The sequence below is a fragment of the Carassius carassius genome, chromosome 12 (assembly GCF_963082965.1).
Source record: "Carassius carassius chromosome 12, fCarCar2.1, whole genome shotgun sequence".
Taxonomy (NCBI): domain Eukaryota; kingdom Metazoa; phylum Chordata; class Actinopteri; order Cypriniformes; family Cyprinidae; genus Carassius; species Carassius carassius.
Window position 1 is genome coordinate 32,050,740 of NC_081766.1, and position 26,982 is coordinate 32,077,721.

Here is a 26,982-nt window from a genome sequence, read left to right on the forward strand (position 1 = left end):
ACCCGCAGACGGGCACAGAAGTGGACCGGCAGGCTGATCTCGGCAGCAGGGCTTCCCAGAAGAACAGCAAAGCGGTACTGTAGACCCAGCTTATCCCGGGCCTCCTCCAGCCGCTCCTGTGCCAGCCGTGCCAGCTGCAGAGAGGGCACACGCACCAGCAGCATGTGCCCGCACCCATGCCTGCTGCGGCCCGGGATGCTCAGCAGATCCTCCACCATGGCGAGGGTCTGAGGGGTCACGTGATCCCGCAGTGAGGGGGTCGCTGTGAGGGCCATCAGGGCCTCTGTGTACTGCTGTATCAACAGATAGCTGCGGATCACCATGCTGTGCAAATGCGGGTGCCTGAAATTAATAAGGAAGACACAATGAGGGATATAAATGGAAAGATACAGCAAATGCATATGGTTTGAAATGTACAAAACTGCCAATTTTGACATGGAACTGAGTCCGAGACAGGATTATTAGAGTTAACTAAAACTAAAACCATAAAAATAAATTTTTGTTACTTGAAATATAATAAATGTTAACTAAAATCAACAACAACAACAACAACAACAACAAAAAAACATATTTATTTTAGCACAGCTAGTTTCCATGTAGATACGGTAAAAGTTTACATTAGGGAACACTAGTCACTATTAACTAGTTGTCTAGTAGCATGCATATTACTAGCATATTGGCTGTTTATTAGTACTTAATAAGAACATATTAATGATCCCTTCACCCTACCCCATACCTAAACTTAATTACTGCAACTACCTTACTAACAATAAGCATCAAATTAATAATAATAATAATAATAATACATTTGATTTAGTATAGTGCCTTTAAAAGAGTACTTTCTCAACACAAGCAAACACAACAATCCAAAGTAATACACAAAAATACTGAATAACAATCATTTAAAAGCAAAATGAAAAAAAAAGAAAAAGAAAAAAAAGACGAGATTTAAATATCCCTAATGACTTTGCTTCTCTGATGTCAGCCGGCAGAGAATTCCTCAATTTGGGGGCATAAGATTAAAATATGAGAATGCAGCCGTGTTTTAGGAACGACTACAAGACCACTCTGAGAAGAACGCAAATTGCGACTAGGTGAATAGGGTATTAAAAGCTCAGCCAAGTACCGAGGAGCCAGATCATGGAGTGCCTTGAACATTAACATGAGAACTTTAAAATCAATACGAAATCTAACTGGGAGTCAGTGCAACAATTCCAAAACAGTAGTTATATGATCAACAACCCTGGCCCCTGAAAGAATTCTGGCTGCTGAATTTTGTAAATGATGAGGTTTGTTGATACAAGATTTTGGGACTCCAATAAGAAGGGCATTACAATAGTCTAAAAGAGAAAAGGCAAACAAATGAATGAACCTGTCAGCAACAGAGAAAGACAGCACAGGTCGTAGCAGTGCAATATTTCTGAGATGAAAGTATGAGGTCTTAACAGTGTTCAGCATGAAAGGCTCAAATGACAAGATGGGATCAAAAATAATGCACAGATTTTTTTATTTACTTTAATTTACACCATCAACAGACAAAGCTAAAGATCCGCCATTACGCAGTTTATAGGGAGAGCCAAAAAGCATAACTTCTGTTTTGGAACTATTCAAAAACAATCAATTTTGAGACATCCACAACTTAATCTCAAAAAGAGACAGTGTGAGAGATGGGAAATATTCACATTTTGGCCCGGATTAGAGTGGATGTGAATCTGTGTATCGTCAACTAAAAATGGTAATACAGTTCGAGAGATCTTAGCAAGAGGAAAACACATAACACATAAATGCTAAAAAGCAAGGGACCAAGTAATGAGCCCTGAGGGACACCAGAATTATCAAGAATGACCTCAGATTTGTGACCATCCATAAAAACAAAATGACTAGGATCAGTTAAGTAGGATCTGAACCAATCCAGAGCAATCTCCGTCACCCCAAAGACCAATTCAAGTCGACTAAGTAATACTGTATGGTTGACGGTATCAAAAGCTGCACTTAGGTCCAGAAGGATAAGGATTAACACGGATCCAGTGTCAGATGCTAATAACAGGTCATTAGTAACTTTGACCAAGGCAGTACTGTTCAGTTTCTGAAACCCAGACTGCAATGGCTCACAAAAGGTTGTTAACAGTCAAATGATTGTGTAATTCAGAAGCAACAACACCCTCTAATTTTTTTTTAACCAAGAATGGAAGATTTGATATTGAACTTTTTTTTTTAATTGTTCTCATTGGGATTTTGCTTTCTTAGGAGTTTATTGATGGAAAAATATGTGTTACCTAAACTAAAATGTTACCAGAAATGTTTCTCAATTTTATTTAACCTGAAATAAAAAATAATAAAAATTATATATAAAAAACAATAATGAAAATGACAAAAATACAAATGAAAAAAAGTAAAATAAAAAACAAAAATATAAAAATACTGATAAACATTAAAAAACTATTTCATTTATACGCTAATAACAGTGGTCTGAGATGAACTTAAATATATAATTATGCATTTACATTTATTATTATGCATTTTTTGATTTAAATCCTCATTTTGTTATCGTAATGTTATTTTAGAAGGACATTCTGAGTAAATATGTAAATTGGGACTGACCTCTCCAGCAGGGTTTTGACCATCCACTCAAAAGCGTCGTCACAGCGAAGGATCGGACTCGCCACTCCCCACTGAAGAGACCTGCTGTAGTCCTTCAGCCCAAAGTAGACCAGGTCCTTGGGAGAAGCCTCAGCCTGCTGTTACATGCAAACAGTCATCTGCTCCTTTTACTTTACTGAGCAAAACACAGTGTTGTTCTCTTTTTACTCTATGAACACGTCTGGGTGTTATATAAAATAACAAGAATCCAGATTCATTTTAATGTGTCTGATGAATAGGAATCTCTGATATTAATATGATATCACAGTGTGTTAAAAATGTGATTACTTGTGATTGTGTGAATTTAGATTGAAACTGCTGCAGTAAAGATTTTTTTAAAGTTACAAACTTCCCGGGATCCAAGCTGAACCACAATGCACAGAATGTGAAAACACTTAAATACTGAATATTGAAAATATTAACCGCTACTAACCTTTTTAAAAACACCCAAAATAGCAAACCAAAAAACTTGAACAATACGACATTAAAAACCAAGGCTGTAACCACATATTTAAAAGTGAGGCACAAAATATAAAAGTTTTAAAATCAATTATAAAAAAAAATAAAACCAAAAAAAATAAAAAATAAAATAAAAAATACTGATTGACCACCATTCTGGAGATTACTTTCCTCGAAATAGGAAACCTACAGAAATCGAAATAAAAGGAAATACTAGAAAAACTTTGGATCATCTTCAATTCAATTTTACATTATTACATGCGCCTCTAAATTTGTGCATGAAACTGTGATTATGTATACAGTACTACCATTCACAAGTTTGGTTTCGTTCAAATATTTTTGTTTTTGAAAGTCTCTTCTTCTCACCAAGGTTGCATTTATTTGTTAAAAAATACAGTAAAATAGTACTATATTGTGAAATAGTATTACAATTTAAAATAACTGGTTTCTAATTGAATATATTTAGAAATGTTGGAATTTTTATTAAACATTGTTAACATTATATATGTCTATTACCGTCACTTTTGATCAATTAAATGCATCCCTGTTGAATAAAGGTATGCATTTCTTTAAAAAAAGAAATAAAGTAGTGTGCAGTAGTGTGCAGAATTCCTTCACAGTTCTTCTCGGGGTCAGTGGAACTCACCAGGTTGTCAGTGTTGGGCCAGTGCACTTCATTCTGGGTGCTGATGCGTGACTGACGGCTCTGCAGGGTGAACGGGAAGCAGCTGACCTGCAGAACCAGCAAGTTTATTGCTTCCAGAACCTCCGGACAGTTCACCACGCGGTCGGCCAATCCCTGCAACTCCCCGTGACAAACCGACCCTGACAGAGCGCTGACGGAGAGAGAGAAGAAAGACAAGACATCTTAACACTGACAGTCCTGACAGTCCCTTTTACAAACCACGTAGATGTTTTCTCACCTGGTCAGGTCGACGTGTGAGTTGTCATGAATGAGGACGAAGAGCGTGTAAGGGTTCTGCTTGACCTTCCTCATGAAGGCCTCCATTTTTATGTGGACCTCTGCATCGAGACGCACCACATACTTGTCAGACTTCTGCAGGGCTAATGAGGCGTCCTCTACACCTAGATCAATCAGGACTCCTAGCAAAGACATGAAGACAACAGCAATGTAAAAAATTAAGGCTAGAGGGTGCCATGTGCGTAGGATGTTGACGAAATGTCAAAAGGGTCAGTACATGACGCCTTGGAATGAGAACGGTCTGGCACAACAGAGGCAAAATGAGGAGACAAACAAGGCTGGGAGCATCGGACCAACTGCAACAAAGAGTGGTTAAAGACATTTTTATATTAATTTAGTCGAATTGGCTGAAAAATCACAAGTACAGTCACTTATAATTTGATTTAAATGCTTATCACTTTTGACCAGTAGGTGGCGCTTTTATCAAATTATTATGGTGTGGTCAGCTTGAGGAAAAAGTTTGGTGTCAATATGACAAAGTGTTGCAGCATCAAAATCAGCTTGGCATCATGCAAAAAAAAAAAAATGTCATTGATGTGTTATCTGAGAAGAGCTTGGTTTATCGAAAAGCTTCTGATGACTTCTTGCCCACATGGTCTGAAGATGATCTGGGCTGATTTCTGTGAAAATCTGATCAATGCTATAGCAGGAGTTTGAAAAGGTTTTCAAAGAAATTCAAAAAGGTCAACTGCAAGTTTGATTGAATATGGCATAACTGGTATCAATGTGATCTAAGGAGTATCTCAAGACAAGTTTCATTAAATAGGCACGAACGAAGTACACGAAGCAGTATTTGAAAAACTCTTTTGACCACAGAGTCTGAGTCCAAAAACACACTCGCTGTCAATCAGCAGTAAGGGGCGTGTCTAGTAATAATAGAGAGAAGAGAGCACTCGATATTAGCTGACTGACTATAGATAGAGAGATGGCATATAAAAAAAGAGGAATATTTTGTAGGAACGAAACATTAAAAAGCACCCACGTAAATTTTGTAGCAACTTTCCCGCGGTGGAGAGAACTCAAGGAGTGGGAAGGCCTGGAATTGGACGCAGAGGATGCTTTGTTTCTTCTTGAGTTAAATTGAATTTTCTTTTTCACACAACTAATCTGTGTTGGCTTTTGCTTGAATATGCTGCGGCCGGCAGGCATAACAGATTCCACAACAGTCGCTGCCAGCGTTTTTTTTTTTATGTCTTAAAACAGTGGGCTTGATATTGAAAACAAGTTGAATATTTTTTTTTGAAATAGGCAAAACTGTGGCTTCTGTTGTGACGTACCTGATTGTTGTATTCGCTGGACTGTTTGGTGAACCAGGACGTGGGACGGCGGCACCAGAATCAGGAAGTCCACTTTACAGAAGCGTCCCAGATCTAAGCTCTGGCTCCCTGAGTCAGCGATGGCACACACCTGCGACAAAAGGCTGCGTGCAACACTCAGCTGAGGAGGATGTATCTGAAAGCCCTCACTCAGCAGATCTATAACACATCAAAAGTCACTTAGTGTTCTCAAGTGCCAAATATAAAGTTTTATCATAAATCAGGGCGGCCAAATGAAGGGTTTGCGATGTATGGAGACAGCAAAGGCTCACCTGGCCCTGATTCTGGCACCATGGCTGCGGCCTCTCGAGAGTGGATGTACTCGGTCAGATGTCCCTGAAAGGGCTGAACCACACGGCCTTTGCGTTTGCGCTGGTACCGAACCAGCTGTTTGTCCATGTTGTCACCTGTAGCACCACAATCAATATGAAATTTATAAAGACACATGCATGTGCTACAGTTCAAAATCTGAAAAGGTTTTTTTTTTTTTTTTTTTTTAAATAAAGTAACACTTTTATTCAGCAAGGACACAGTACATTACAAAAGTAACAGTAATAACAAGTAATTACAAAAATGTCTGTTTCAAATAAATGCTGTTCTATTGAACTTTCTTTTCATCAAAGACTCCTGAAAAAACAATGTATCACTGTTTCCACAAAATGTTAAACTGTTTTCAACCCTGATGATAATGTTTCTTGAGCACCAAACCAGCATATTTAGAGCAATAGCTGCTGAAAATCAGTTCTGCTATCACAGGAATAAAATACATTTTAAAACATATTAACATAGAAAAGTTTAGATTGAAATAATATCTCACGATATTACATTTTTTACTGTATACTGGATAAAAATTTGCTTAGTGAGCATGAGAGACATCTTTCAACCAACTTTTGAACTGTAAATATACAAATGATACAGTCAATGTCACTGTGCAAAAAAAAACTAAGGCTTATAAATTTTAAACAGTGTGGCCTAGAAACAATTTTTTACTTGATACCTTAGGATTTGTACTCTTAGAAATATTTCAGATTAGTTTAGATCATAATAATATTTCACAATATTACTGTTTTTGCTGTATTTTTGACCAGATAAATGCAGCCCTTGTGAGCATAAAAAACAAATCGACCACAAACTTTTGAACAATAAATGTACAACAGACACAGTCATTTCATTGCACAATAAATAAATAAAAAGTCAAAAACATAATTTACAAGCTCTTCCTAAGTTATGTTCCGCTTTTGAACTACTTCCTAAAATCACCAAAGAGGGCGCATTAACCGCTCTAATCTACTCCACCTTGTTATGTGTGCTCCCCAAAACTGCTGCTTTATTATATTATTATTATATTCTTAAATGAGTTTCTAAATAAAGGACAATGATAAGCTGATGAAAACTGCTGGATGCACTGAATAGTTGCACAGAGACTCACCTAATGAGGTGCTCTGGAAGTGCGATGCGAGCACACTCACTTTCCCTGTGATGAGCTCATAGCTGATCTCCTTCAGAAACTCATTGGTAGTGAGCATGCTCTCTGTCAAGGCTCGAGACTGATATTTACCTGAGAAAAACAACAGCACAGGCTTGCATACATGACAGTGACAAAAACAAACCTTTCAACTTGAGTGAGTTTTCATGCACAATTTTACAATGTGTATAATCCTTAAATGCATTCTTATATCACTGAAAGGCCATAAATGGACTAAACTTTAGACTAAGAATGAAGTCTTTGAGAGCAGCAGAACGTACCCAGCACTAGCACACAGAACTCATTAGCTCCACTTTTGGAGGTGCAGATGATGAGCACATAGTTGGGCAGACTCTGCTGCTGCTGCAGCGGTGTTTCACTCAGCGAGCGCAGCGACTCAGAGATGCCCTCGCCCAGAGAGCCGTGGCTGACCAGCACCTGAACACAGCCCCCTGACACACTAGCCTCCATTCGAGCTAACCAGGGCAGCTGGGCAGGGGACACGGGAGGGCCATTCGGACCGCACAGCATGGCCTTCAGTACAATCTGTTCAAACTCTTCCCGTAACGGGATCTGCTCCATACCTGCATTAAAGACAGGAAAAGGAATGGTCATCTCACTCTAGAAAAAAAATACTCACTGCTCTTGCATAATACTTGAGCTAGATGCATTTGAAGTAAGACATTTAACAAGCTGTGCATTCTTATCTATATGTCATAAGTGTATAAATAAATTCATGTTAATGATGCACTAAAATGTATTATCTGTCAGTGTTGTTTACCCAGCCGAGCGAGGTACTGCAGTGTGAGTAGTATCATGGTCTCTGTGGTGAGTAACTGGCTTGCTGACATGCCCAGACTGATGAGGGTCTTCTCATTGAGCTCTCGGCCCTTATAGCAGCTCACCAGCAGGGGGCTCACCACCAGATCACCCACATTGCCAAAGAAGTATGGTAAAGTGCCTTGACCTGGACAGAGACATTCAAACAAACAAGTTCATACAAACCCACATACACACACACATCCAAACACACACACACACGTCTATATTTCATCACTCTGACAGTTTTACTTTATGCCCACTAAAAATATAAAAATGTTAATTCAGAAATTAATATATAAATACACATACATACACACACAGTTATATGTATGAGCTTTTACAGTTTTTTTCGATTGCTAAATGGCAGTGAGCACAACTGGAGTGGAGCTACATGTGCAAAACTCTCACTACAATCTGCACTACCAACAGTCACCTGAGCTAAACAGTTCACATCACCTGCAAAACTCATTCCAAGCAACACAACTCTTAACACATGGCTCAAAACAGGCTCAGTGCAGCCGAACACTACACACAACCCTCACTGAGATAACACACACCGTCACTCAGAACACACCGAGAGGAAAAACACTAGCATCAAACACCAACACAGAAAATACAAGCTTTTCATCTTTACAGTTTGAACAATTTCAGTGACTTCATACAAAGTCATATTTTCTTCAAAGAAAAGGGTGACATTCTTTCACATGATTTATTTACATTTTTAGAACAACTCTTTAAGGTAAATGAAAATTAGCAGTTTGCTTCAATAGTCTGTAGTAATTTACGGAATTACAGTAATGAGAAAAAAAGGTAGAAACTAAAAGTACATACTGTAATTCAAACAAATTATTGAGGGGCTAATCCTGAAATTGCAGACAGCAGTGTTTGAAATCCATTCTGTTTTGAATATGTGCTTCACAGTTTTGACAGCAGTGTGTTAGCATTTGAACAAAGTGCTGTAAATCCACAGTGTTGTGCAGGGTGTGGTTAAAGTCATGGGATAAGTGTGTAGAGTTTCGAAAATTGTGTTCAAGCAATGAAAAATGAACTAGAGTTTGGTCCACATGAACTAGTGCTGTGCAGACCGTAGTTAGAGTTTTGCACATGTGACTCCAGTTGTGCCCACTGTCGTTTAGAAATCGAAAAAAACTGTTATATATAAGCCTGTTATGAAGACAGAGTACTGACCAATGAGAAGCACTGGACGGACCCCCGAGGAGTTCAGAAGGTTGTCAGGGATGATGACTGTTTCTCCCGCTGTGATTGGTTGTGGTTGTATGACCCCTGACACTGATGAAGGCTGCTTATTGGCCAGGGACAGTAAAGAATCTGGAAAGTAAGAGCAAATCATTACATGTATGTACTTCTTGTACTGAACGATTCAGCATGTGCTGTCAAGGTGTTGTGAAAACCTAAAAATACTTTGCATGGATCTCTCCATCTCTCACGCTTTGATACAGTGACACTCTAATCAATGTTGGGGACAAGGTTCCTAAGCTACAGGATCACAGAGGAAGGATCTCCAAGCTCCACTCTTTCAGCTGTTGTAATGCATAAACCCTGCTAAACAGTTCAGGACCTACTTTAGTGTGACATTTCACCCCTATTCTATGAAAACAATGAATAAATCATCCTTGTGGATGGAAAATGTCACGTCCCTTAATACATGTTAAAAATAAGAGAAGGTAATCAAATTCATGGCTGTGTTCTGCTCAGGGACATGCATAAATAGCCAGGATGGACAGCATGAAAAAGCACATTAATAAACAACATGCTGAGGATGATTCAGTCGAAACCCACCAGAGCTGCACGTCAGCGGATGGATAGCAGGCACAGGGACAGCTGTGGCCAGGACGGGGACGAGAGACGCGGGGTGCCAGCTGCGGTGACGCTTTTTAGGTGGACCTGATGACATAGCAGAGGATGCTGCAAAAAAGAGTACGGGATGGATAATGTTTGTTAGCATCAAGCATCATTGCACAGTTTGAAGTTGCATTTGATGATGCCTTCTAAAAACAGACTATTGCATCAGCCAGATTTGACATCTAATGATATGCACCAGACAGCATTGTGATTGGCTGGTTTAATGCTTACCTGGACTGTCTCCTGGTTCTGTGGTCCTATAGCCATGAGTAGGTGTGTCCAGAGGGTTTGTATGTGGTGGGCTCAGTAGACTGGACCGTCCATCCATACTCAGACCATTAGTTAGACCATTTACTCGCAGGGCAGTGGGAACTGAACAAGAAAAATAACAGTTTTAAAGTCAATAAAACAGTGAAGAGAAATAGATGTGGTCAGCAATTCTCTTATGATCATCAAGGAAGAATTTCTATTTAATCACAAAAATAAAGTAAAAAATATAAATTATTGAAAAATATTAGTGAAATATTATTACAATTTAAGACAACTGTTTTCTATTTGAATATATTTTAAAATGTAATTAATTTCTGTGATCAAAGCTGTATTTTCAGCATCATCTGAAATACTCCAGTCTTCAGTGTCACATGATCCTTCAAAAATATATTTATATATATTTATATATATACAAACAATTTGTTAAACACCATTTCAGACTAAAATGTATTCAATCATTTCCATAGTACCCTGTGGGGGTCATCTTTGAGACATTAATGGCTAATGTCCACTCTTCTGGTGACAAACTATGCAAACACCATACCAATGCACATAAATTCAACAGGGAGGAAAGCAATTTCTGAAGGACGATGTGTCCTGTGGGGCACAGTTTATTGATTTCCTTTAACTGATGGCATATTGATAATGAACTGCTGGGCCACTTTTACATCTAATATTCCTGACACACACATAAATAGAGCACATGTGTGTTAAATGTCAATCCCAGGGAATGTGAAGCATGGGCTGACATTGAAATCCTTAATACAGAATTTCTGGTCTTATGTTGATGATTTGGAGTGAGTTAATGTGTGTGTTTGTGCGTGTGTGTGTGTGTGTGTTTGCAAAAGGGTTACATAAGCAGCCAATACAAATGAACCTCAGGGAATTGATTCATTCTATCCTTGAGTGGAGAAAAACAAACCATGAAACAGCTAACAACGTGAACCACAAAGTTGATCATTATTGGTCAGTAATTATTTATCAATGTATTCAAAATACATTTTAAAAATAATACCAATACCAAAACAAATACAATTCCATTTTAACATTTTACCTTGTAGCATAGCATAGCAAAGTATTTAACAATGATAATTAAATTTGTACATTTGTAAAAAAAAATCTAATAATTCTATGTATATTCTATTTAAACAATCTATTAATGTTATGGATGAAATCATAATCCATTTATTCATTTAAAAATAGAATGCAAATGCAAACCTGAATTGTTAATTAAATATTTACATTAATTTGATAAACTTTTAACTTTAATATTTGAATCTATTTCCTGTTAAAATATTTAACAAAAAATATTTTTTTTGGTTATATATAACAAGGATAATTAAATTCTGAAAGCGTCTTTAAAGGCACAATATGTAATTTTTCTGCTTTAAAAATAGCAGATATCACTATATCTATGTTATATATATTTTTTAGTTGTGTACTTACATTATCCCGACAGTTTCCACGAACTTTAAAATCCAGAGAAAATTATAGTTTAATTAGAAGACACGGCACGTTTCTTTATTTCCGTTTTGTCGCACGTCTATGGCGTCATATAAACTTTGGCCCCTCTAGTTTATCTAACTTCCTGCGGAACGCCAAATACAAAGGTGAACAGAAGCAAAGACGAGACGAAGAAGAAAAAGTAGTAGCTAGTCTTGATCGAGACTATTATATTTTATATTTATATTGTTTATATTCGTATTTATACTTCAATCAATAACAGTTATGGATCATGATTATGCTTTGCCTACACGTTCTGTGAAGCGCAAACGTACGGGTGAAATAAATGACCTGAGAAGGTTTTGGGACAAGAGAAGAAACGAGACACGGGTAAATATTGGAGTTGCATTTCCAAGATAGAGAGAGCTTCGTGACAAGCTGAAACTACAGAGAGATGCTTGCATTCTAATAAACAGGTATGCATCCATTCAGCTAACTGTATCTATCCGTATATTTTGTGAAACGATGATGTCTTGTGTAAAACGCAGACGGACTAGCTCTCATGTAGAGTATAATGTAAATCTACATGTGTTCTATATCTAGCTGGATAAAGTAGCTTTTTTAACATATATTGTGTTTTATACATATATTACTACTAGCTAGATGGAATATTGATTTGATAGGGGTCTGATAATTCATATATCTCTCCGTTCGAAAAGACGTGATTGTCAAAATACTAGTCTGCTGCTGCTGTAGGTGAAACAGAGGGAGACCGCTGACAGACCAGGCTCTTGTCTTCATGACAACAATATCTATACTTCATGTTGAACATAAATATAAAGCCTACTGATAAAGGACACCATCAACAGTATTGACGGCAAAATAGACGATGTTTGACAGGTGCAATATTTGAAAATCGATAATTATTTATTTATTTTTTAAATTACATTTATATCTGAATTTATGTCAACCTATAGACTTCAAACATCAAAATGTCATGAATTAATATGTATTTGTGTACAAAATTACATATAAATATTTTCCTATTATATTTTGGCTGGAAACGTTTCCAACACGCATGCGTGTCGCGTGAAAAATAGGCGTCGGTTCTATTTCTAGCAAGCACATGTTTTCTGCGCGGCTCGAGCCGCGCCTGAGACACGCGTCTCACGCAGGCAGTCTGCAAGCTCTAAACCTATTAACATGGGAGCCGAATTAAAAACTGACACGCCACGCAGCTGAGACGCTTGCGCCACGCATCCAGTGTGTCGCCGGCCTCAGTTAAAATGAGTGAGGAATGTGGGGAGCGACAGAGCGCGTGTTCCAATGAACAACAACTCCCATGAGCCTACGCTCTTTCCCGACGTCATCAAAGTACGTTTTATGTTATTATTTTGATTGATGACCCCTGGTGGCCAAAAATTCCATACTGTGCGTTTAATACAATAATTGGTCGGCTGCTTAATGTTAAGGCTCAATGTTTTGTTTACATTTCTAATCCAAAGCATGAGAAATATAGTGTTGTTTTCTTTAGCAAACGCCTCTAATTAACAAGCACACTGAACTGTTAAATTCAAACCCTGTCAAAACACTGAACGTTTCAACGCAAAAGCAAGTTGTACTTCCATACAAACTGATATAGGGCTTTTTAGCTTGGTATTTATGAGCAATCAATGCTACTTGAAACAAATATCTGGTACCGATCGGTAAAGTCTTGGTCCCGTGGGTCGGAGTGTTCAGCGGTTTGTAGAAGCCCAGCTCTGGGTGTCCGAAAATCCCTGAGGATGAGCCAGATTGCACATGAGCAGGAGGCGAGTCTGTGGATCAAAGAATGACTTATTGTGATTGCAGCTTTGTTTTTTCACTCTTCATGGGAAATGAAGAAGTTATAGCATCTAAATGAATCGAAGATCCAAAATTAGTTTCATTCGGTTTACAATAATGAGTCCTTCACTGTAAAACCCGACAAGTTAACTTAACTCAAACCGTTTGAGTAAACCGATTGCCTTGACTGTAATACCCGACAAGTTAACTTAACTCAAACGGTTTGAGTAAACAGATATCCTTAAGTTATGTTAACTCAAACCATTTGAGGAAACCGATTGCCTTAAACCGTTTAACTTGAAAAAACTCACAGTTATGAGTACTCTGAACTTAATTCAGTTGAGTTCACTGAAAGAAGATATACATTGCAATTAAGTAATTAAGTGATTAATTGAGTGATAATTGAGTTTAGTGATGAACACATGCTGTTAACAAACAGAATCAATGAAGAAAAGAGAGAAAGGAACTACAGCTGACTTCAGACACAGCCTCACTCAAACCTGACAAGTTATGTTAACTCAAACCGTTTGAGGAAACCGATTGCCTTAAACCATTTAAGTTGAAAAAAATAACAGTTATGAGTACTCTGAACTTAATTCAGTTGAGTTCACTGAAAGAAGATGTACATTGCAATTAAGATTAACTAAGTGCTGATTGTTAATTAGTGATGAACAGCTGCTGTTAACAAACAGAATCACTGAAGAAAAGAGAAACACAAGAACTACTACAACTGACTTCAGACACAGCCTTAGATGAAATCAACTGAAATAAAATACATGACATCTCTCAAGATCTGATTAAACAACCCCACAAACAGCATCACAAGCTCCACTTATTAAAAACCAGACTGACTCTATTTCTGTCAGACGTCTACAGAAGATCTTATTGAGAATGAACTAAGGTTTAGATGTTGATTTATTGTTCATTTGAAGTAACCATGTTAGAGATCAGTGTTTGCTTTAGTTGGGCTCTTGACCCTTGACTTCTGTCTTAGTCTTTTCTCTGGCTGTTATAACCGTGTGTTTCTAAAACACATTTGTTGTAATTCAAAAGCCCAGAAGAAATGCCATCAGGTGTTAACCTGTATCTAGGTGTAGGTTGTTATACTTTATATAGGTGATGATAATTATTCATTATTATTCACAGTTATTGAGCCGTACGGAGTCTAATCTTTGATGAAGTAGGTGTAGTGTAATTTGTAGAAGTGGTTCTAGTAAAAAATGACACTAAGAGCCAGTGGTTCTGTGATAATCAATTAATATAAAAATGAATTTCTAAACATTTTGTACACATACATTTTTCTTCTATGCCAGTAGTTGGTCAAACACAGACATTGATAATCAGAATATGAACCTCTACAATGGTGACGAAAAAAAACATGCTGCAATGCATGCTGGGTACTATTGTATTACAAAACTCATCCATGGCTCCCAGCATCCTCTGCAGCATTTTTTTTTTATGGTCACCATTGTTGAGGTTCATATTCTGATTATTGATGTCTGTGTGTGACTAATTGACACCATAGAAGTCCAAACTGTTTGGAAAGTCTTTGTATTAACTGATTATCACAGAACCACTGGCTCTTAGAATCACTTTTACTATAATCAATCAAATTACACAACAACTATTTCATCAGAGATTAGACTCTGTATAGTTCAATAATTGATGATTATCATCACCAATATCAAGTATAACAACCTTCACCTAGGTACAGGTTAACACCTGATGGCATTTCTTCTGGGCTTTTGAGTTACAACAAATGTGTTTTAGAAACACACGGTTATAACAGCCAGAGAAAACACAAAGACAGAAGTCAAGGGTCAAGAGCCCAACTAAAGCAAACACTGATCTCTAACATGGTTACTTCAAATGAAACAATAAATCAACATCTAAACCTTAGTTCATTCTCAATAAGATCTTCTGTAGACGTCTGACAGAAATAGAGTCAGTCTGGTTATTAATAAGTGGAGCTGGTGATGCTGTTTGTGGGGTTGTTTAATCAGATCTTGAGAGATTTCATGTATTTTATTTCAGTTGATTTCATCTAAGGCTGTGTCTGAAGTCAGTTGTAATAGTTCTTGTGTTTCTCTTTTCTTCAGTGATTCTGTTTGTTAACAGCAGCTGTTCATCACTAATTAACAATCAGCACTTAGTTAATCACTTAATTACTTGAATGCAAAGTTTCAAAACTTACATGGTTTAAATCAAGGCAATCTGTTTACTCAAACGGTTTGAGTTAAGTTAACTTGTCGGGTTTTACAGTGTTCTCCTAAATCTGTTTTGTGCATTGTAAAAGACTGTTATTGCCACTAATGGATGCGCTCTGCTGCCAGCTGCTGAATGAATGGTGTTGTGAGAAAGAATGAGACAATGACTTGCTTTCTTTCACCAAACACTGTTGAGTAAACACTGTGTGCCTCCAGCCAGATGTCACCAAATGCTGAGTAGCCCCCGCACACCTCTTTAACCCTGGGTTTCACCCCCTCCCCTTTTATGCACCCTCCCCCAGGACAGAACATGACCTCTGTGCATGCAGAAACCAGCAGAAGATGGACACCCTCCACAGTCTCACACTGCTCCTCTTATGTGCTCCACAGCTTCAGTTGTGAGGCTTACAATTGCATGTTTTTACATGAGAAACAACTCTGGGTGGTAAAAACTGAGAATTTTGTATAATAAGGCATGTGATATTTGATGGTCCACACATGCACTCACCTGAGAGGGGGAAGGGAGACGGACTGTGGCCATTTGTGTCTCCATTTTCTTTGCAGCTTAGTGAGGATGAGGAATTAGGTTTGGATGAAGAAGCGCTGCCCGATAATGGCCTTGTCTTACAATCTAAAAAAAAAAGAAAAAGTGAAAGATGGTCAAGTGAACCATATGTTCAAATCAAACAGATTCTGTATCAGCTTTATGTATAATATGTGGATGGTAATTCATTTTTATAATTTTTTTTTAAAAATACAGATTATTTCAGGGCCTATTTTCCCAATTTAATCAGTACTTCTTTTCTATAGTTTGTATGGAAAGAATCATCAATTATCAATTTGTGATTTTTAAAATACAATACAAATGCAAAACACATTTACATTTTAATATTTTACCTTATTTGATGTTTAGAAATGCAGCAACATCATCAACAAAAGTGCTTTGTTAAATAATACACTGATGTTTAAATTAGGAAATTATATTCATATTATATTCCATGTTACACCATATTCCTTGTTACTAATTTATTTTAACAAAAATAGAAGAAACCATTAATTATCATTGTATTAATTAAAAAAATATAATAATAATAATAAATAATATTTAATAATATTTAATAAAAAATTGTTTTTGTTAAAACAATGATAATTAAATTTGGAAATTATATACAAATAATCATATTTATACAATATTGTATTTAAATAATCTATCTTAACTTTAATGGAAGATATCATCAATTATCAATTTAATCATTAAAAATAAAATGCAAATGTATTTATATTTAAATTAAATAAATATTTAAATTAATACAATTTTAACTTTTAATATTTTATTTTATTTTACTTTAATTTAATATTTATAAATGCAGCAACATTTTAAATAAAACAATAATAATTAAATGGGAAACGATCTTCAAATAATTATATTCTTTGTAAAAAAAGGTTTTAACATTTCTGAAAGAAATAATCAATTTATTAATTTAAAAATAATATACAATTCCAAATAAATTTTAATTGCAATTAAAAGACATTTACATTATTTATTTTATTTAATTATTTTACCTTATTTAATGTTTAGAAATGTAATATAATCATCAGTAATGTAATCATTGCTCTCTTGTTGTTTTTGATTGCTTCAAATGTCCTCATTTGTAAGTCTCTTTGGATAAAAGCGTCTGCTTAATGACTAAATGTAAATGTAGTAAAATATCACAACAAAATATGTTATAACAAAATATGTTATTTTTTTGCAGAATAAAACAATTACACTTGATAATTAAACTGAAATTTTCTTCAATATTATATGCTATGTAAACAATTTACTTTTATGGAATAAATCATCAATTATTAATTCATTAATTTAAAAATAGAATTCAAATGCGTATACATTTGATTTGCCAGTTAAATGAATTTGATACATTTTCAACTAATACAATAACAATGCAATACATTCTCATAAAGTTCTTTCTGATTCTTATTCAGCATTAAAATGAATTGTAGCAAAATATTTTACAAAAACATTTCTTTAAATACAATATCCTAATCCATTTGCTAATCATTAATCATATGAATTTAAAAAAAGAACGTCATCAAAATTTTCAAGCCACTGTGCCACGGCGCATTTTGCAGATTGTAAGTGTGGTACCTTTCCAGCAGATGAGGGTTCCCTTGCACAGAGCACCCTGGGAGTTCTTCATCAGGTAGTACTTCAAGTGCTTCTGCTTCTTCGGCTGAGTGGACAGCTTCAGGTTGATGTGGTTAGAGAACTCAGTGAAGTAGCGGAACCCTTTCTCACCACAGCCCACACAGTTCCCCGAAAACCCTTCACACACACGCACACGCACACACACACACACACACACACACACACACACACACACACACACACACACACACACACACACACACACACACACACACACACACACACACACACACACACACACACACACACACACACACACACACACACACACACACACACACACACACACACACAATCAGAAAGACTTCACAAATAAAGGCTTCTGACCAAGACTTACACTGCATCTAAACAGCCAATAAAACATAGTCAGTATTGCCTTCTGAATGGCTGATTTTGTTACTGTACATAACATTTCATATACACAGTGAGCTTAGTATATTATATGTTTTTACTTCCTGGAATTGTATTGGAACACCAACCTAAAAGTGCATTTTTCCCATTCTCATCTGGCAGGAAGCGCTTGTCCACCGCACAAACGAGGATGTGCTCGGGGATGCTGAGAGATTTGGCACCAACCAGCTTAAACCCCATGGGAACCTCGAGAGACTCTGTTGCCATGGAAACCAGGCGCAGATCCTTTCCCGCTTGACAGAACCCTGGGCAAGATAATATAATGAAAACCAACCACTCTGATGTTGCATAACGCACGATGATTTACTGTTTACACAATTTTTCTATGACACTGACTCTAGTTTTGCAATGTCATTAACATTCTTTTCACTTTGACACAGACTTGGCACTTCAAATTTGCTCTCTTTATAACTTCATAATGACTTTCTGGAATACATGCTGTAAGTCTATCAGTTTCCCTACCATCAACAGTGCAGCAGCCGTCCGGAGCGGGTCCCTGCAGGTAAGGCAACGGAGGGCTGCTGGTGTCTGAATCCTCCTCGTCATCCATATCATCAGTGGAATTAGAGGACTGGCAGTTCACCAGCACATGGCTGGATAGGCCAGACCTCATGCTCAGGTCCATTTTGGGCTTAATATCTGGAGGGTAGAACCAGAAATAGGTGTTATTTACCATACATTATATGCACACACACACACACACACACACACACACACACACACACACACACACACACACACACACGTGTATATATATTATAGTAACTCTTTCATTTAGGTTTCATTTAGATCAAGAAAAAAGTGTAGACAATATGCTTTCCCAATGAAACAACTATTGCTTTCAGTTGATATAATGTATCTGCTAGTTGCCAAGCTTAATCATTAAACACCGTTTTGGTATTTCAAAAAGAAAAAGATTTTTTCCCTGTTGGTGAATTTGTCAACTATGTTATGGACAAACTGTATGGGTTTACAGGTAACATAGTCAACAGTTTCACCATCTGACTCATAATTTGGCCTTGTCTGGCCAGCCAAATGCTATTTTCCTGATCATTTTAACCTTGAAATGTACTATGCATTTTAATTAAAATCATAAAAAATATTGCAAACTATAACAATGTACCCAAAATTCTGTAGTTTACAGGCAATCAATAGACTCCATGGCAATAGGTCACTGGAGATCAAATTTAGAAAAAATGTACCATAATGTGTTCAAAAAGTCGGTCGCAGAAGAAAATCACATGATGCTGGTCAAATGGTTTGGTGATTTTTTTATTTATTTTTTTGGTTGGTAACATAGTTGACAGATTCTTTGTGGACATTGTAAAAGGAAAAAAAGTGGTATTTTGGTTGTAGAAATAAATTCAATATAGATAATCTTGATTTTAAAATGTTTTATTCATTATTTTGAAGACTCGTTCAAAAAGTGGACATTGCAAACACTGTAGTTAAAGGGACATATAGACAATTTCAAACAAACTGAAAAAACAGGGTGCACAAAATATATGTGTGCGATTATAGTATGTATTTTTTTCTTTATACTGGATAAAATGAGATATTTCTGAAGAAAACTGTTAGAAAAAACAATGCATGAAATGTACCTAAATTATAGAAGGAATAGAGCTTCTTTGATTAAGATTTAGAAAATTTCTACCATGTTTCTCCTTAAAAAATGCAATTTATGATTAAGTACAAATCAAAATACTTTAGTTTGAAGGCAACTGATTACCTTCCAGTTTGCTAGGATACTGAAGGGGCTGGAGATACAGCTGAGTGAATACGGGCTGTGGGTCGCCGCTCGATCTTAATGAGGCCTCTATAGAGTTGTGAAGAGCCTCCTCAAAGCGGGCCGATTTCAGCTGCCCCGCGTATGAATTCCCCATGATCTGAAACAAAACGTACAATTTTCACATATTCATTGTGTATGAATATGTCATGCATAAATACCACATACATCGTGATTAGTTCAGTTTTGAACTCCCAAAATAGAACTTTTCTATAATGAAACAGATGGACTCCATGGATGAGATTTTAATTCCAGGCCTATTTGTAGTCTTTTAGTATTTTTTGACCTTGAATCTGTTTCTGCTGTATTACTAGCACAAGTAGTCCTGAGCATGTGCAGAAACTACCTGAAAGCTGTACTTTATCAGGGGTGCATTTCCCAAAATCATAGTTGCTAACTAAGTTAGCAACTTTGTTGGTTGCAATACAATTTCCCATTGACAACCAACCAAGTTGCTAACAGGTTAGTTCTATGCTTTTGGGAAACGCACCCCAGGACAGTTACAATGCCTCACACACTGATCAACAATATTCCAATAAAATGTCATGTTAACCTCCAAAATAACCATCTTTATGACTTTTTTGCAGAGCCTTGAATTGTTTTTGTTCAAAAGGGATAATGTACAGTCAGTCGTTCATTACCACAAAATAAATCCTGACGGGATGATCAAAACCCAGTCCTTTAATCACCTTTAAAGGGTTTATTTAGCAATAACACCAAAGCTAATTCCCAGAAATATTTGACTAGAGAAAGCCACAATTGGTCAGTGATACAGAGAGTCATTTAATAAATATTGATAATAAAATAATTAATAACAACTGTATGCATTTATCAAAAATAGTCCCTGTCAACTGTTAGCATGCTAAAACTCCGCTCCGCGTTGACGTTTTATTTAACATTTCTGTTTGCTTTTTTAAACAACAGAAGTTCAGTATGGGTTTCAGTTTGTATAAAGCGAATGATGACAGATGAGTCTTTCGCTCAAAGACAGCTCTCTTATCTAATTATTAACTAATTCTATGCAATAATACAGTTGCAACAATAAACAAAAATAATTTGGAAAATATTCAGCACTATACCTTTGATTATATTTCTTTAGCTGCAGAAGGACAGGATCACCTCTTCTCCATGGTGTATCAAAGTTAAACCGCACCTACAGACATACGACAAAGAGTCAGAGCTTCATTTACAGTATAAATACAAAATTATAAATCGCTTGATAGGACAATCCAGTGGGATTAACAGTTGCTTGAACTGCACAACTGAATCTAAATATTATTTCAGCATTAGAACTTAGCACTGGGGATTTAAAAGCACTGAATGGAGAATATATTGCCGTGTTAATCAGTAAAAATCATATGCAGTGAGTATTATTCCATGCGTTATCTCAGATCAGAGAGTTGTTTGTAAAGCTGAACAGATCGTAGTGATCTTCAACATGTGTAGATGTTAACTGATAACACTGAGGGATGAGGTATATGACACTATGACCTCAAGGGAATTTTTGTGGAACGCACAGAGGAAAGGATCTCCAAGTCTCCTACTTTCAGGCTTACACAGAGACTGATGGGACAGGTTTTGTTCTTTTGACCTGGTTAAAACAAGAGTGAAATGCAGTAAAGCCATCAATCAGTCAGTAAATACTTCTGTCAAAAGGATCCCAAATGTGCAAAGATTATATGACCTTTATACCTATATATACATTATATAAAATCGGAAAAGTGATTTTTTTAAGTAAAAAAAAAAAATGATTTGTTTAGATTTAGGTAAATATACTGATCTCTATCAGCTGAAGCGCTGTGATTAGCTGCACAATAGATACTGCAGCAACAATAAATCTAGTATTAGATGTCTGCATTTCTTTGAACACTGCAAGATTTGTAAATGATTACCATGCATATAATTGAGACCGCATTCAGAGTCAAATTTCAGAATCACTGAAAAGCTTTCTCTATGAAACTCCAGTGCATATGGATAAAAAAAATCCAACAAAGTCTATGCAGATTGACATGGAAAACTGCTGGTGTGACACATGAGTCATGTCGATTGATGCAACCATGAAATAACTCAAAAAAACAAGTAGCACACCCTGTTTGGCAAACAGCTCACCGGAGGCAGGTTGGGCCAAGTTTCAGCTCATAACTGTGATGAACAGAAGAAAAGTGTGGTAGCAGCACCTGAGCATAATTTTCTCCTGCCTTCAGGGCTCTCGGGGTCCAGTTTGACTGCTAATGACATTCAAAGAGTGTTAAAATGCTAATGTAGACATACCTGTAGAGGACCTGCCTTTAGACCAAGATCCAGTATATATGGATGATCAATGTATTAAATGATTTAATGGCAAATTAAAAATAATATATTGTGTTAATATATTACAGTATATTGAATAATACATGAAGAATTGCCACTTTCATATATTGAAAAATATGCAACAAATATATTTAATTACATATTATAATATATATAATTTTATATTTAGTAATTGAATTCATAACATCTAGATGTACATGTGATAAGATAATATGCATAAGATGGTACTGCATGTGTATAAAATAATGCAGATGTATTTACTCATACAGTAAACACACATATAGACATACAAATATTTTTATTATATTTTATAATTATTTACATAATATATGTTTCATATTTTCATATATAGCTAGTTAACAGCACAAGCACACCTGGATGAATTAAAGCCTACAGCAAAGTCTATCAGCATAGTGAAGAGTGCACAGCCAATAGTTTTTTAATAAAGTAATATATATATATATATATATATATATATATAGAGCAAAACACGAAATAACATTTTATGAGTAACTCTCCTTTAACAGTTAGAAGCTAAGCATGCTGGGAACTTGAAATCTGCTGTAACTCGTTCTGTGAATGTGTGTATACATGTGTGTACATACATTTACGTGGGAACATGTATGTGTAATATATGTGGACAATAAAAGATAAAACTATAACTATTCTGTTTTTGTCTTCATTTCTAAATATTTTATACTGTATGTGTCAATATAGAGCCATACACAGTCAGTGCATATATTGCAGTTTATTGAAAAATATAAGCACTAGTTTATATGGAAATATATTCTTTAATATATCACATTATATTTTGCAGTATATTCCCATATATTTTTGTTCCATAAGGAGACACATCTAAAAATGCACCAAGTCCCTTCTATTAACAAGAAATTGAGGAGAATAAATGTAGTTCATTTCAAAAACAAAAATCAATCAATGAAGCTTCAATATGACACTAGTAGGCAATGAACATGCTTCTTTCACCAAACAAAACAAGTGTACCGACAAGCAAGGACTTGGTTTGACGCAAATGGTGTGTTCAAGGATGTCCAAACCCAACTAAAGAAACCAAAAGCTGTACAAATATAAACTAGGGGATCCTGAAATAGTCAAGAAGGGAAACACAACACTTTAAGTAGCCAAAACAAACCAAACCACAGACATAGATAATTAGGTAAAGCTACAAGTTTGTTTGATTTGCGGGTAATGTTTGTTTTGTCTCAGATTAACAATTTTACACTTACGTTGCCCAATAGACGCAACATGTGGAGATTTCAGTCACTGTTTGGGTGCCACATGCAGTCTGATGCATTCATTTGTTGACCTACCTTTGTAAAGTAGATTTTGAATATGTCCATATAAAACATGCTTTAATTAATAGCAACCAGGACAAAACATTTAGCAAGGATGCACTTAGCTGGTTGAGAGATTTGGTTTATAAAACTGAAAAACATGGTAAATATATTTATGCCTTGCAATTGTATGGATATTTTCAGAATGCAGATATTTTGATTTCTTATTCTAGTAAAATTGCCGTATTTATAGAGTGATGTTATATTTCTAAATGAAATGCCAAATAAAAGGTTTAGATGAAATCTGCCACGTTGCAGTAAATGTGGTTACAGTCACACACTGCACTGTACCACTAAATACCTTTCTGTCTTTCTCTCAATCCACTCCCTCTTTTGTTTCCTTCCTTATCTGCATAAATACATGAAACTGATCACAGTGGGTGAAGACAACTTGCTTTCAATGCACTTTCAGGGAACAAATTCAACATTTGTTTCACAAGAAAATGTCTGGTGGAATTTATAAGAACAGCTCCTTTATAAGTTACAAAGATTTAGACTAACAACACACAATGCATGATTTCAACAATTCCTGCATTTAGGTACATCTGAACAAAAAGAGTAGTAACACTGTTAAATAGGTTTTGGCTCTGCATCCATCACTGACCAATTCACACTTAGTTTTTTTTTACATTCAGAGACAGGAAAGAGAGTTTAAAGAGCAAAACTTCAAGCAGGGGGATGGGACAGAAATTAGCCAATGCAAATATCTTTAAATAAATGGGGTGCTAAGAGCCATGGCCATTGACACCGTATTAGCAGGAGCCGGTGAGTGTCAAAGAAACTAAGATGACGCTTCTGTACCTTTCATAAGCAGCCAGGGTGGGGAGTGTGCCTCAAATCCCTCTGAAGACCTTAAAGCAACTAAAACACAAACAGCCTATTTCCATAGCAAACGTCCTTCTGATATCCAAAATCAGCGTCAAGGCTGAGCGCGACGTGACAGTATTCCTTTTCCCTGTTGCGAGCTAACAGCTCCCTGGTCATGATAGTCCAGAGTTGGGGCAGCAATGCCTGATTTCAGGAACTCCAGCGGAGCCACCTTCTCTGTCCTGTACTCAGTGGCTCTGGATACACAAACCCTCCAGCACTCACATACACAAACAGCAGGCCCTCCCCCCATTCCTCTTGCCCCCTCCCTCTTCTCGGCCATTTGCTCTGTGGTGTGAGAGGGGCATTCTCTCAGGATTCATTCATCTTGACCCTTGCTGACCCCCTAAGGTGACAGATGCTGTTGGGGAAAGGACCATACCACCAGGCATGGCACAATAGACAAGGCACAAGAGACAAGGCACCTCCGCACGCCAGACGCGTGCTGCGTTTGCCAAGCACTATGCACAGATGCCCCTCTCTTAACGTGACACTGGAGACCCCTAAGTGCCACGCTCGCAGATGGGGGTACGACGTAAGGCGAAGGATAATTTTCCTTCCCTTCTGCTGCTCCCCATTTTACTGGGGCCATTTTACTGATAGGGCACACCAGTGGCAAACTAGGGATTCTTGCTAAAGAATGTGGGGCCACATTTTGTCTGTTGTCGCTGGAGGTTGACAATAAAATGAGAATTTAGGCCCATTGTAAATAGCCAAGTGTCAGGGACTCATCTGGTCTAAACAACTTGATAGGAGATTGACGTTTTGCATTTTATTGGATTGATCATTTCCTACAGCGTGCCGCGGAGAAGTGATTCAGAGGAAGTGAAAAAGATTTGAATGCAAATACAGGTGGATCGGGTTCCCCTGGTGCTCCAGGTTCTCGAACAATGACTACATGTCTCTTCTTATCTATCAAGATAATGGCAAAATATTGTAACTCAGTTGACCCTGTTGTTTCAGGACCTTGGAAAACAGGAACTGTATTTAAATAAACCAGTACTATTCTATTTGTGAACTGTTACCATTCATTATGACTCATTATGTATCCAAAATCCAAAAATAGTAATAATCTCACTCTATTCTGGCATAAAATGTTACCTTAAGTTTCATCAGCTCAACCCTATCAGATGACTTTAGAGGGTAAATATACACATTAGATTTAATCAACACACCCAAGATCCAATATTGTCTACAGCGAGTAGTAGGATTTGTTAATAATTGATAACAGCCTTGTCCAGGGAAAAAAAGTTGACTTGATGCAATGGTTCAAAGAGTGTGCTGAGAACTGCAAAAGTGAAATGCATTTGTCAAAGTTAAAGACACATTGAATTTGTCAAGCAAACAACAAAACAGCCATGTCAATGAAACAATGCATTACAGGCATGTGCTTGGTGAGAAAATTGAAAAACATTTAAATAACACAAATTGATAAAAATTGTCTTATTCAACATTATTATTATTCTTTTTTTGTCTGTAGACTGAAGAGTAAGGAAGTCATTTTTGATCAGGTTGTACAGGAAATCAGTAGTTTATTCTACTTTTGCAGACAAAAAACTAAAAAAAACTAAAACACACAAAAAAAACCTGTTGGTCCAAATCGAGCCATATACGTCTTCTCACCCTAATAAGAATTAGCAGATATGGGCTAAAGCAGTATGGGAGTCAGCTTTAAACAATGACCTCCCGCCCACAGAGGGCTTTATTAGCCTCCCAGAGTCATTAATGCAGTCATTCCTGCTAATCTGGGGGCTTTGTCTAAACATTGTTTATTTTAATTGCAAGGTTTCTCCTTCAGATACCATTTGGACCACACAATGTGTAAGGACAACATTTTAAGACTTTAAGGATTTGTGTTCGACAAAAGCTTGATATTTTAGCAAAAAAAGTACCTTTGTTTGTGGAAAATACTTTTTGAGATACTCTTTGTCTTTTAAGATTGTAGAAAAAATGCATATGGAATGCTGCAGTTCAATTTTCTGGGTAACCTAAATGGCGATTCAAGTCTCTGGCTTTAACACTATCAGACCTTAATGGGTCATTGGAAAAAGAGAAAGAGAGCAAAGCGGAGGGTTTCTTTGCTCAATTGAGCTTGTGGGTAAAACAAAAGAATCAGTGAGTGAGCTGGACCTCCTCTTGCCCATCCTTCAGCACTGCTTTGAGTCTCCAGCCCTGGGCACTGACAATGGGAAGTATCTTTTCCACTGCCACCTGAGAATAGATGTGTCGTGTGGTTGTGGCTCTTTCAACATCTTTAGGAGATCTGCTTTGTTTTATTCCCTACTTCCTTTTGAGAAGTGCTCCATTCTCTTGAGGTACAGAAAAACTGCCTGATTCCAGACAGAAAGCATCATTGTTTAGATCCAGTGAGACCAATACAACTTGGTGAATCTTTGGACCAACAAAAGGCCAGTGTTTTGCAGAGTCATACAGTACAGCATTAGAGTTTTTGGAAATGTAACTTATTCTTGGCTTCTTTCTGGAGAAAAGCAATCCAGACCCAATAAGAAAAAAAACAATACAAGTGAGGCTACTTAATCCAAATTTGGGCCAACAAAATTATAGTTTTGGGCAAACCAGACAGAGCATAAGTTGAGTTCAGAATGTACAAGTCTTCCCGACATTGCTTAGAAAGTGCTCAATCAAAATCCAATGGGACAAACTAAATCCAAATATACTTTGAATCTGGGCCAACAAACATGTAGGGGGAAAAAAATAAGCAGAAACAATTAATGTAAAATGCAAGCTGTGAGAAGTGT

At 36.7% G+C, this 26,982-nt stretch overlaps 1 protein-coding gene across 3 annotated transcripts in view; it reads right to left on the reverse strand.

Moving 5' to 3' along the window:
* The window catches only part of LOC132155251 (GREB1-like protein), a 75,892-nt gene that overhangs the window by 10,169 nt on the left and 38,741 nt on the right, over positions 1 to 26,982 (reverse strand). Inside the window, exons 1-20 of one of the 3 annotated variants that reach the window (XM_059564127.1) lie at positions 21,212 to 21,411; positions 20,774 to 20,847; positions 19,638 to 19,794; positions 18,371 to 18,547; positions 17,977 to 18,153; positions 17,438 to 17,614; positions 15,800 to 15,922; positions 12,961 to 13,077; positions 9,779 to 9,919; positions 9,485 to 9,610; positions 8,873 to 9,013; positions 7,644 to 7,829; positions 7,144 to 7,446; positions 6,827 to 6,955; positions 5,670 to 5,804; positions 5,359 to 5,556; positions 4,023 to 4,203; positions 3,746 to 3,935; positions 2,602 to 2,738; positions 3 to 342 (exon numbers count right to left, since the gene is read on the reverse strand). In XM_059564127.1, coding sequence (XP_059420110.1) covers positions 3 to 342; positions 2,602 to 2,738; positions 3,746 to 3,935; positions 4,023 to 4,203; positions 5,359 to 5,556; positions 5,670 to 5,804; positions 6,827 to 6,955; positions 7,144 to 7,446; positions 7,644 to 7,829; positions 8,873 to 9,013; positions 9,485 to 9,610; positions 9,779 to 9,919; positions 12,961 to 13,077; positions 15,800 to 15,922; positions 17,438 to 17,614; positions 17,977 to 18,153; positions 18,371 to 18,547; positions 19,638 to 19,791 — 3,132 coding nt within the window. In that variant the 5' untranslated portion in view covers positions 19,792 to 19,794; positions 20,774 to 20,847; positions 21,212 to 21,411. Of the gene's footprint in view, positions 1 to 2; positions 343 to 2,601; positions 2,739 to 3,745; positions 3,936 to 4,022; positions 4,204 to 5,358; positions 5,557 to 5,669; positions 5,805 to 6,826; positions 6,956 to 7,143; positions 7,447 to 7,643; positions 7,830 to 8,872; positions 9,014 to 9,484; positions 9,611 to 9,778; positions 9,920 to 12,960; positions 13,078 to 15,799; positions 15,923 to 17,437; positions 17,615 to 17,976; positions 18,154 to 18,370; positions 18,548 to 19,637; positions 19,795 to 20,773; positions 21,412 to 26,982 lie in introns of those variants that run through there. The other 2 variants (XM_059564128.1, XM_059564126.1) reach the window with 2 other exon arrangements.